We start from the raw sequence: 12,075 nt of genomic DNA, 5'->3' as shown, positions 1-12,075 counted from the left end.
AGGGGGATTGTGTAGGGGTCTTGGTTGGCTCTGCTGGCCTTTGCGTTTTGTCCTCAGCCGCAACTCGGTGTCCAGCTGCTGGGGCGTTCTTGCTTTGCTTCCGGTGCAACCAGAAACGACGGCTTTGTGCGAAGGCGAGTTATACTAACAGAAGGAAAACTAACTGAAGGAAAACTAACTGGAAGAAAAACTAAATAGATATATTGGAATCTAAGAGGAACTGATAGATTGGATAGAGAACATCAAGGTCTAGTTGAGATAACGCGTCTCGCATCGGAATTTCTGGTGGTCTTCCTCGGGCCCTGAGGGTAACTTTCAACTTAATTCTGTGAGCCTGGTGATCTGGACACGCCCATACGAGATGGTCGATGTCCTGATAACCCTGCCCACAGTCGCATAAGTTCGTATCACTCATGTTGATACGGTACAGATGAGCCTTGGACGAGTAATGGTTCGACATAAGGCGGGACATCGTTCTGATGAATCCACGCGTCAAGTCCATTCCCTTGAACCAGGCTTTTCTTTGCACCTTAGGTCGTATGGAATACATCCAACGTCCTTTGGTGTCGTCGTCCCATTGATTTTGCCAATCCAGAAGCGCACGCTGCCTCGGAAAACCGTAGCATTCTTGTAGGCTAATTGGCCTTTCAAAAATGTTTCCACTCTCAGCACCCTTCTTGGCGAGCAAGTCCGCTTTCTCATTACCCGGAATCGAGCAATGAGCGCGGACCCATACCACCGTGATGCTGAAGGACTGAGCCGCCAGGTTGTTTAAAGTCTTGCGTATTTCCGTGAGGAAAAACGTAGACTCCCTGGTCGGCTTCAGAGTCCGGATAGCCTCAACAGAGCTAAAGCTATCGGTGAAGATGAAGTAGTGGTCAGGTGGCATGGTCTCGATGATTCGCAGTGCGCAGTAAACCGCGGCTAACTCTGCGACATAAACCGAACTCGGGTCCTTCAGCTTAAAGAACAGCTGATAAGATTCATGATAAACACCGAAGCCCGTACAGCCGTCGAGCTTGGAGCCATCGGTGAAGAATCTGTTGTTTGGAGGAACATGGTTGTACTTTGATGCGAAGATCGACGGTACAACTCCCCGCAGAAGATGGTTTGGGATACCGCGAGTATCGGCTTTCATGGACGTGTCGAAGCCAATCAGGGTGCTGCTGGTTAACGGAGGCGTGCGCTGTACCGTTGTGCTCGGGCTCCACTCCCACGATGACATAAAGTCATAATATAGAAGCATGCGCCGAGACTCAACGTGAAGGTTCAGCAACGTTTCAAAGTTGTCAATTACCAGTTTATTCCTGTAATCACACCGGATCAGGAACCGGTAAGACAGTTCGTAGTAACGAGTTCGCAGAGGCAACACTCCCGCCAAGACCTCGAGGGTCATGTTGTGAGTTGAGTGCATGCATCCCAAGACAATGCGAAGACTTCGGTACTGTATCCGCTGGAGAACCAACAAGCGTGATTTCGCAGCTGTTTGGAAGCAGAAACTGCCATATTCCAGCACCGAGAGTATCGTTGTCTTGTACAGTCGAAGCAGGTCAGAAGGATGAGCACCCCACCGGTTGCCAGAGACGCTGCGCAGAAAATTAGTTCTTTGCAGGCACTTTTGCTTCAGGTAGTTAATGTGCTTCCCCCATGTTCCCTTCTGATCAAAGATGGTACCCATGTACATGAAGTGGTCCGACTGCTCGATAGTCTTTCCCGAGAGAGAAAGATTGAGCTGCGGCGGTTCATGCTTCCCCGTAAAAACGACCAGTTCCGTCTTCTCCGGAGAGAATTCAATACCCTTTCCAACTGCCCAATGGGCCAAGTTGTTCAGGGTATCTTGCAAGGGTTCTAGCAGATCGACTTCCTTCTTGGCAGCGATTGAAACCACTGCGTCATCTGCGTACTGTATAAGGGTGCAGTCTCCGGTCAAGCAATCATCGATATCGCTGACGTAGAAGTTATACATGGATGGACTAAGGCGTGAGCCTTGTGCCAAACCCATGTAACTTATCCGGGTGATTGCCAGATCACCTTGCACAAAGTGCATGTGTTTTTCTGACAACAGGTTGATGAGGAAGTTGCACATCGTCGGATTGAGACCGCTCCGCCGCAGCTTTACTCCCAACACATCGATGGAGACTGAATCGAATGCACCCTTGATGTCTAGGAAGACAGAAGCCATTTGCTGTTTTTTACCACGGGCTATGTCGATCCCTGTGGCCAGCAAGGCTAGACAGTCGCTTGTTCCCTTGCCTCTCCGGAAGCCATACTGCGTGTCTGACAGCAAGTGCTCTCGTTCCATCCATGGTTCGAGGCGGTCGAGGATCATCTTCTCCAGCAACTTGCGTAGACACGACAGCAAGCTGATTGGACGATACGAGTTGTGGTCGGACGCCGGCTTACCGGGCTTTTGAATGGCAACCACCCGGACCTGTCGCCATTCGTGTGGAATTATGTTCTGCTCCACGAACGTGTTGAACAGATTCAACAGACGCTGCTTGGCGACGTCCGGAAGATTTTTCAGCAAGCTGAACTTGATCTTGTCCGGACCAGGAGCAGTGTTGTTGCCCGTCAATAGTGCTATGGAGAGCTCTACCATCGAGAAGGGAGGATTAGCATCGCTCCCATCAACAACGTCGAATGATGGTTGTGTCGGCACCGAGTCCGGGCACACCTTCTTGGCGAAATCCAATATCCACTTGTCCGATTTTTCCACACTCTCGTTCGGAACGGAACCTCTACGCATGGCCCTCGCAACGCGCCACAGAGTGCTATGTTTCCTCGTTCCATATTGATAACTTCCTTTAGTTACATTTTATCGCGTCTTCATTTAATATTATAACACTTGATTCGAGTTTAAAATGTTAGATTTTTTTTTGCGGTTTCTGCTTTTTTTGTGCGTTTTGAATTTCAAAATTTGAAGTCATATTTTTAAAATATTTTGATAGATAACAGTTTAAATTTTCTTCGATCGGCTGTTTGGGTTTAAAATCCTGTCATTAAATTAAATCATGTTTAGTTTGCATTCCACGTAAAAATATCAGATATTTATCAGGCAAGTTGCATCCCCAAACACCAGATCGCTTGTTTTTATTATTAAAATTTATCACTATAAATCCTATACTTTCCTCGGTACAGCCGGCTGTGCGAGTTTAACTGTCAAAATGTTAAACCACTTTTTATCAACCCGCAATACCTTTCGAGGTATATCCTAGGGTCCTACCTTTCTACTAACATTGAGTCCAAAACCTCCCTACAAACATCTATACCACTAAGGTGACGCAGGGATCCTTGCGCACTTTAGATAGGTGTTTACTAACATTCCTTCCGTTCCCCAAAGGATAGCTTAGACCCGGCAAGGACCCCCTTATGCCCTGGGTAGTATTACACACTCATCAAAAGATGAAGACATGGTATCTCCCGTGTTGGATTATTGTTCCGGATGAGGGTCTAACACAACCACACCAAACAGAGGGATAAGCGTTGTGGAGCCATCCGTGGATAGGGCGTCCTAAAATGCTAATGCTAATGCTAATGCTAAATGATGTCTCAAAGCGAATGCTTTCATTGAAAACCGGAAATTTCAAACTTGATTTTAAACATTTTTGATGTACCCCCTGAAGAAATGACTTGAATTTGTGGAAAATTTTCTAAGTCAGGATGGCACATTTTGGTATTATTTTGGTATTAAAGTGTTTTATCAAATTCCTCTGAAACTATGGGAAAATTTTGACCAATTTTGACAAAATAATTAATTTTGCGCTTAAATGATGTCTCAAAGCGAATGCTTTCATTGAAAACCGGAAATTTCAAACTTGATTTTAAACATTTATGATATACCCCCTACAGAAATGACTTGACATTGTGGAAAAATTTCTAAGTCAGGATGCCACATTTTGGTATTATTTTGGAATTGAAAGGTTTCATCAAATTCCTCTGAAACTATGGGATTTTTTTTATAAAATTTGATGAGATAATTAATTTTGCGCTAAAATGACTTGAAACCCAAAAATGTTAAAACTGATTTTCATTTTTTTTATATACCCACTAAGATTTTTTTTTTAAACGTTGAAATTTCTCTAAGTTGGGATAACCAAATACTTTGAAAAACGAGTTAATCGACAGATTATAGAATTTTGGTGAATTTCAATCCAGTTTCATTTTAATAACACTTATTTTTCAATCTTGTTATTTTTTAGAATCTTCAAGAACTTCAAACACAGGCCGTTCATCAATGACAAATACATTCAATGTGGTGAAGAATATCACTAAGAACAACATGGAATCATCAGGTGAGTAGATTTGGCTGTTGCATATGGATCATTTCCGTTTTTTCACTATGTAACCAGTGTGAGTGTTGTGTACAATAATTGATGTGACTCGTCGCGAATTTTGTGTTAATTTATTTAAATGTAAATTATTGTGCCAAGAAGACGTTGTGTTTGTCGACGGGAAGTTACCAGGACGCCGTCCAGCAAGCAAGAAACCCGAAGCTGGAAGTCCCACACCGTGCGTCGTTACCGCTAGTCACCACCAGGAGCGCTGCTGCATAACATCGCATGGGCGGCCATTGGGGGTGGTGAATGTGCGTAATCCTTGAGGATGACAGGATGAGGAGGAGATGGGTTGGCGCGTAAGAGGTCAGGGGTTCGGGATTTTGGTCTGACCGTTGCTCGGTCATTAAGTCCGGATATCGAGAAGTGGAAGGTTGTCGGCAAGTGCAACCGTTACCCGCGAAGACCAGTGTTGGAAAAGTTAATCCTTGGAGGATCGTGAAGTGCCCGGAAGAGCTACATCCGTGGCCGTGACAAGAGAGCAGGAGTTTCCCGTAGGAGATTTGGACATCCAGGTATGACCGGAAAACCCCAGGAAAATCCCTGAACAAACCCCCCAAGCCTGACAATACCCTAACCGCCATTTTGAATCCCTCATCCAGGACCCCTTTGTGTTCCTTTGTTCACTTCGTGAACACCGCTTGGTTTCACCCCGGCCGTACGACATCCGGCCCGGTGAACCATCTGTACGAGCCGTCAGCGTTTCGCTGGACAGTGCTCAACCGCCAGGCCGTTACCGTTATACCCGCGAACCCTAACCCCGGACTGTTCCGACGGAGTCCCCGGACACCGTCGAAGCCTGTTGCACGTCACCAAGCACAGGAAGGGCGCGAACGGCTGGCGAGGGTCCGTGAAGGCTGCAGCCGAAGCGTCGGAGGGTCCATCCGACTGACGTAGAAGCCACCCCCTTGGCAGAGCGCCGGAGGAGCGTCGACGACAGCAGGAAGGAGCAGCGACGACGGCAGAGCGGCGAGAACGGGGCCCCGAACGAGTGCACCGGAAGTGCGAAGAGAGGAAGAGGACGTGTGAGGTAGGAGTAGTTATAAGGAAGTGGGACGGGACGTGTGAGCTAGTGGAAGTGAGAAGGAATCCCCGGAATAAAACTGTCGACCTTACGCGAAGAATAAATGTAGTTTCCCTTAGATATTCGCAGTGTTTTCTTGGTTCTTGAATAATTTCGAGCGTCACGCCGACCCTGGGTATTATAAGGGAGAGTCCCATCGGTTTTGTACGCCCTGACACCGGAAGCACATCTCTTTCAGTGTGTGTTCACTTCGAGTATGGACTGGGAGTGAACACCAGTTGTTATACTTGGCGCCCAACAAGAATAGCTTAGCTTATTCAGGCTCGGGAAAACGCTGCATTAATGAGAGGTCGACAGATTCTTTGGTAAAACTTCCGCAACTATACTAGCTCAACTTGCAAAAAACTTTACGCTACTTTGAGTGGCTAAATTTAACTAAGATCATTTAGTATTTGAGGGGTCTTGAAGATGTTTTAAGGGAGGAAGACTACCAACACTGGAAAGACACAAATTGAACAGAAAAAGTCGGAGAATTGTTCATACTTACTCAACTTGTTATTTTTGGAAAAATCCGGAGTTCTTTACTCATGAAGTGCAGTCCTTGGCAGGACAAATAAAACACCAGACGGAAACAGTCGTTTATTTTCGTTAAAATTTTGTACCCTGTACAATTTGCTTGATTTTCTAGGATTTTCTAATTGATTACTTCTGTGATACTTAGGCACTATTTTTCAATTTTCACTTGTGCTTGATTGCTTCTAGGAAGCGTGAATAAATTTTAGGTTTTCCAATTTTTAGTATTTCTTTTTAAATTTTAATTGTTGTGTTTCTAAACGATACCATAATGGAGGTGAAACATATGCTGTCCCAGTATTATGGGATGAATGCATCGCACCTGACGATTGATGAGTTCAGCCATGAGTTGCACATCCGCAAGTTGCCTCTGGATGGAGCACGCAGTCAGCTGGAGAAGGTGTTGTACAATCATCTGAAACAGGAAAGAAAGCAGCTTAATGTGTCGTATGAGTTTGTGAGTGATTCGGTAGACGAAGAACTAGGTGTGTGTGAGGACAAACTAGATTTTATCAAAAACCACTTGGAAACCAGCCGTGCGGCGAAAGCACCTGGTCAAGTGTACAAAACGAGATTGATTCACATGTTATTTAGGATGGAACGATTGAGGAAACATATCACCGAAAACGCAGACTTGGACAGGTTGGCTGTGGTGGCTGTGGAGATAGTTAGACTGTTGAGCGTGTACTACTCCATTGTTTCTCCAATACCGGAAGTAAGAGCAGCTGAGTGGGAGTTGATTAATCAGAGCATTACGGTGGCGAAGAAACAATTGGAGGAAAATACACCAGGAGACGAGAATGGGTCAGGAGGCGATGGTACTGAGAAGAGTGACCAAACAGGAGCACTTGTTGAGAGGCGTGAAAGCGATAAGAGAACTGCTGGCGACGATGGTGAGGAAAAGCAAAAATTGGTCGATCAGAACCAGGAGTTACGACTAGCTGTGAGTGCTTTACTCCAGCGAATCGAAACTCTTGAGTTGAAACAACCCGAAAAAGATCCCGCCACGGCCGCCAACAGCACTCAAATCGCGAGTAACGAAAACGGCAAGCAATCAGGAGAAACTGGAAAAGCAGAACCCGATTTCTTCATGTGGTTGAAGGAAAAGGTTGGCTCGTTGGATAACTCTCGAGACTCGGAACAAAATAACAAGGAAAAACCGAAGTCCAAACCCGAACAGTCGTCTGTGAATGAAAAGTTGAAAGATAACCGAAACCGTTTACCGGTTCATAAATGGACAGTACGATACGACGGAATGGACAACGGTCGCAGACTGAATGAGTTCCTGAAAGAGGTTGAATTCAACGCTCGTTCAGAAGGATTTTCCGAGGCGGAGCTTTTCCAATGTGCGCACCACCTGTTCACTCACAAAGCCAGATCGTGGTTCATGGAGGTGAATGGGAACAATGAACTAGGAACGTGGAGACGCATGGTTAAGGAGTTAAAGAATGAGTTCTTACCCATTGATATCGACTACGTGTACGAGCGGCAGGTGTACAATCGGAAGCAGGGTGCTCGGGAGAAATTTCATGATTTCTACCTGGACATGGCCAGAATTTTCCGCAACATGTCTCAGCCGTGGGACGAAAAACGGAAATTCGACTCGCTTTTCCGCAACACGCGCGAAGATTGCCAGATCGCTATGCTCGCCGCCAATATTCAGGACATAACTGCAATGAAAGAGTTTGGAAAGAGGTTCGACTCGATTAATTGGCAGTTGTACAAACGGAAGGAGAATAAGTTCACTCCTCGTACCGCACACGTTGAAGAAGTAGGAGAACTACGTAGACCGTACGGAGGAAATGGAAACGGAAATAGGTTCCAGAACAACAACCAAGATGGTAGAGGTTACTATCAGCAGCAGAAACCGCAGGTGAAAGGGTTCCAGAAGGGGAATTGGAATCAACGTCCACCCAAGCAGGAACAACAACAGTATCAGCAGCGTAACCAACAGTTTCATCATCAGCCGAAGAATCGTGAGCAGAGTCAAAGAGAGGAGAAAGCTAAACCGAAACAGGACAACCAGCAACGGCCGAAGAGTCCAGTTCAAGGTCCAAGCGGAACTGACCCACTTCAACGGATCGTGAGAGCGTACATTCCGATCAAGAGAGGAGTGTGCTACAATTGCCATGAAGAAGGTCACGGGTTCAGCGAGTGTCCGAAGAATCGGAACGTCTTCTGTGAACGTTGTGGGTTCCCTGGGTTTGATACGCGAACGTGCCCGTTCTGCGAGTCAAAAAACTTGCAGCGGACTGCTCAGTGAGGCGAGACAGTCGCGGTGCTAACTACACAAGACCTCACGATGGATGCGAAGCGGTACTCAGTGAGCTTGGCTATTCGAGAGTGAGTGGAGAAGTTACGAAGGATGATGAGATTGCTTCTTTACTCGTCACCCTAAGTAATGACCCCAGGCCATTCGCGAGAGTTGAGTTCCTGGGTATTACCGTCGTAGGATTGTTAGATAGCGGAGCAGCAAGAACTGTTCTTGGCAAAGGAGGAGAAAAATTGATCCATTCATTAGGACTGAAGGTGAGAGAGTCAGCAGTGTCATTGAAGACAGCTGCGGGACAGCAGATGAACGTCGTAGGTTGTGCAGATGTACCAATTACATTCAATGAAGAGACGAAGATCTTACCTGTTTTGATTGCTCCAGATCTAAAACGTCGTTGTATCCTAGGATACGATTTTTGGCAGAAGTTTGGAATCCGTCCGTCGGTTCACCAGAGTATCGAGACGCTCGACGAGGGTGACGACCAGATTCTAGAAGAGGAGAGATTAGATGAGCATCAAATACAGCAGTTGGAGGAGGTCAAAAAGTTGTTTCTTACAGCGAGTCCTGGAAATCTCGGCAAAACGGGGCTCATTGAGCACAAAATCGAGCTGAAGGAGGAGTTCCAAGGAGCGGATCCAGTCAGGAAAAATCCGTACCCCTGGAGTCCGGAGATCCAGCGTAGAATACACCGTGCCGTGGACTTGTTGCTGAGAGATGACATCATTGAGCCTTCTTCTTCTGAATGGGCTTTACCTGTTGTACCTGTGAAGAAGCGAGACAGTGATGAAGTGCGACTTTGCCTCGACGCGAGGAAGTTGAACGAACGTACGAAGAGAGACGCATACCCACTCCCACACCAAAACCGAATTTTAAGTCATTTAGGACCTTTTAAATATTTGTCCACAATAGATTTGACCCAAGCTTTTCTACAAGTGCCCTTGGACCAGGAGTCACGGAAATACACCGCGTTTTCTGTGCCAGGTATGGGTTTATTTCAGTTTAAACGTTTACCGTTTGGCCTGATTAACAGCCCGGCGACTTTGAGTAAGCTGATGGACAAAGTATTGGGACAAGGTGCACTAGAACCGTCAATCTTTGTGTACCTGGACGATATTGTGGTCGTTAGTCAGGACTATGACGATCACATAGCAAAACTACGAGACCTTGCGAGACGCTTAAAGGATGCGAATTTATCAATCAACGTTGAAAAGTCTAGTTTTTGTTGCCACGAATTACCTTACTTGGGTTATATTCTGTCCCGTAACGGACTGAGACCTAATCCGGATCGAGTTAGAGCGATTCTTGGATATGAGGTCCCGAACTCAGTGAGATCTCTGAGACGATTCCTCGGTATGATTAATTACTACCGTAGGTTCATCGAGAACTTCAGTGAACTCACTGCACCACTCACGGATTTACTTAAAAATAAACCGAAGAGAGTGCAGTGGAATACGGCAGCGAACGAAGCTTTTCAGGCCATCAAGGAGAGGCTTATCTCTGCGCCTGTGATGGCCAACCCCGATTTTGATCTTACGTTTACCGTCCAAACGGACGCAAGCGATACAGCTCTCGCAGGGGTACACACACAAGTGCAAGGTGGCGAGGAACGGGTAATTGCGTACCATTCGGAGAAGTTGAAGGGGGCAGAGCAGAACTATCACGCAGCTGAGAAGGAAGGACTTGCCGCTCTGCGGTGTATCGAGAAGTTTCGGTGCTACATCGAAGGCACTCACTTCAAGCTCGTGACAGATTCTTCGGCTCTCACCTTCATCATGAGAGCGAAATGGAAGTCTTCATCGCGACTCAGCAGGTGGAGCATCATTCTACAACAGTATGACATGGAGGTCATTCATAGGAAAGGGAAGGACAACGTGGTACCTGACGCTCTGTCCCGGTCCATTGAAGCGTTGGACACGGAGGACGAGGACAGTTGATACAAACGAGTGTACGCATCTGTGGAGAGAGACCCGGAAAAGTACATGGATTTTAAGATCGAGAACACGAAGCTGTACAAGCTGGTGTCAGCTCGCTCCGACGTCCTCGACTACAGGTTCGAGTGGAAGGAGTGCGTTCCGGAGTCGTTACGTCCACAGGTCATGAGACAAGAGCACGATGGCAAGATGCACATCGGCTATGAGAAGTGTGTCGACACCCTGAAACGTCGATACTACTGGCCGCGAATGAGTGCCGATCTCAAAACTTACATTGCCAAGCGTGAGGCGTGTAAGATGAACAAGCACTCGACGACCGCTTCCGTACCAGAAATGGGAAAGCAACGCGTAGCGACCAGACCTTTCCAGATTGTGTGTATGGATTACATTCAGTCACTTCCCCGGAGTAAGCATGGCAATGCACACTTGTTAGTCATTATGGACATTTTTTCTAAGTACTGCTTGCTCATTCCGGTTAAGAAGATTGCTGCTGGAAATCTGTGCACCAATCTGGAAAAGGAATGGTTCCGTCGGTTTGCGGTTCCTGAGTACGTCATCACGGACAACGCGACAACGTTTATGTCCAAGGAGTTCAAGGAGTTGTTGGACAAGTATGGAGTTCAGCACTGGGCGAACGCTCGACACCACAGTCAGGCTAACCCGACGGAGAGGTTGAATCGTACGATCAATTCAATGATTCGTACCTACGTCCGTCAAGACCAGAAGCTGTGGGATACCAGGATATCAGAAATCGAGTACGTCTTGAACAACACCGTCCACTCATCGACGAAGTTCACGCCTCATCGGATCATATTCGGTCACGAGATCGTGTCCAAGGGCGATGAACATCGGTTAGAGCAGGACGAGGAGTTCACTGAGGAGGAACGGATGAACAAACTCCGCGGAGTGACCAAGAAAGTGTGGGAGACAGTGCGTGAGAACCTCAAGAAGGCTCACGAGAGTACCAAAAAACAGTACGATTTACGACACAAACGGTACTCACCTACGTTCGACATCGGTCAGCGGGTCTTCAAGCGTTCATTCAAGCAGTCATCGGCGGGGGACAACTTCAACGCGAAGTTGGGTCCACCGTACACGCCGTGCACCATTACAGCGAAGAAAGGGACCAGCTCGTATGCAGTCTCTGACATGAATGGGAAGCCGCTAGGTGTCTTCTCAGCTGCCGATTTGAAGGCATGAATGGTAGTAGTCAGATGAGCAGCCAGCATGACGATTCTGCGATGAACGAGGAGCTTTTCCGGCAACAGCGTTTGGAAATCCGCCGTTCAGCGATTGCCGCGTCACAGGGCAGCATAAATTGGTGCTTCATTCATGATATTGCGCAGCATAGTTTGATTCAGTCATGGTATACCTAATTGGTTGTTTTAGAAAATTTTAATTTGTTTGTTTTGTTGATTTTGGGAAAGCCCAACCACATGTGGAAAATTTGTTTGGAATAGTAGGAGTTGGAGTTAATTGTGTAGGAGTATCTTCGATACACATGCAACAGACGCAGTCCTTAACCTTGAATGTGTTGTTATCACTTCATTGAACGATACACAATGGGAGGGGATGTTGGCTTATGCATGGTGTGTGTGCAAGGTAGTTTAGGATCGATCTTGATCAACCCATAGTGCCATAATTTAAACTTCACTTTTGTAGAACGTTTTCACATCACAGCTGCAATAGTATTTCAATTTACTTACCTTTTTTTTCGCATTTTTCCTCATAAAAATTTTAGCATCAACAAAATTTTGACCCAAGAAAACTTTGGAATTAGTGATCTACCGAGGTAAAACTTTTTACTGAAGTGATCAAAGGGCCCTTAATCATCGATCGATTGATTTTAAAACGATAATTTTACGCCCGGTAGAATCAAAATTCACTTAATTTTCTGGAATCACAAATTTTGTTGCTGCGAACCACGTTTGACCACTGCAC

General features: G+C 46.4%; 1 protein-coding gene across 1 annotated transcript; it reads left to right on the top strand.

Moving 5' to 3' along the window:
• The first annotated feature begins 4,352 nt into the window (after positions 1–4,352).
• LOC120418762 (uncharacterized) lies at positions 4,353–8,557 on the top strand. Its single transcript, XM_039581238.2, has 2 exons — positions 4,353–4,849; positions 4,937–8,557. The coding sequence occupies exon 2, from the start codon at positions 6,203–6,205 to the stop codon at positions 8,192–8,194; it is 1,992 nt and encodes a 663-aa protein (XP_039437172.1). The 5' UTR covers positions 4,353–4,849; positions 4,937–6,202; the 3' UTR covers positions 8,195–8,557.
• The last annotated feature ends 3,518 nt before the right edge of the window (positions 8,558–12,075 follow it).

This window comes from Culex pipiens, chromosome 1 (genome assembly GCF_016801865.2).
Source record: "Culex pipiens pallens isolate TS chromosome 1, TS_CPP_V2, whole genome shotgun sequence".
Lineage (NCBI taxonomy): Eukaryota > Metazoa > Arthropoda > Insecta > Diptera > Culicidae > Culex > Culex pipiens.
This window is presented reverse-complemented; position numbering and strand designations above follow the sequence as displayed.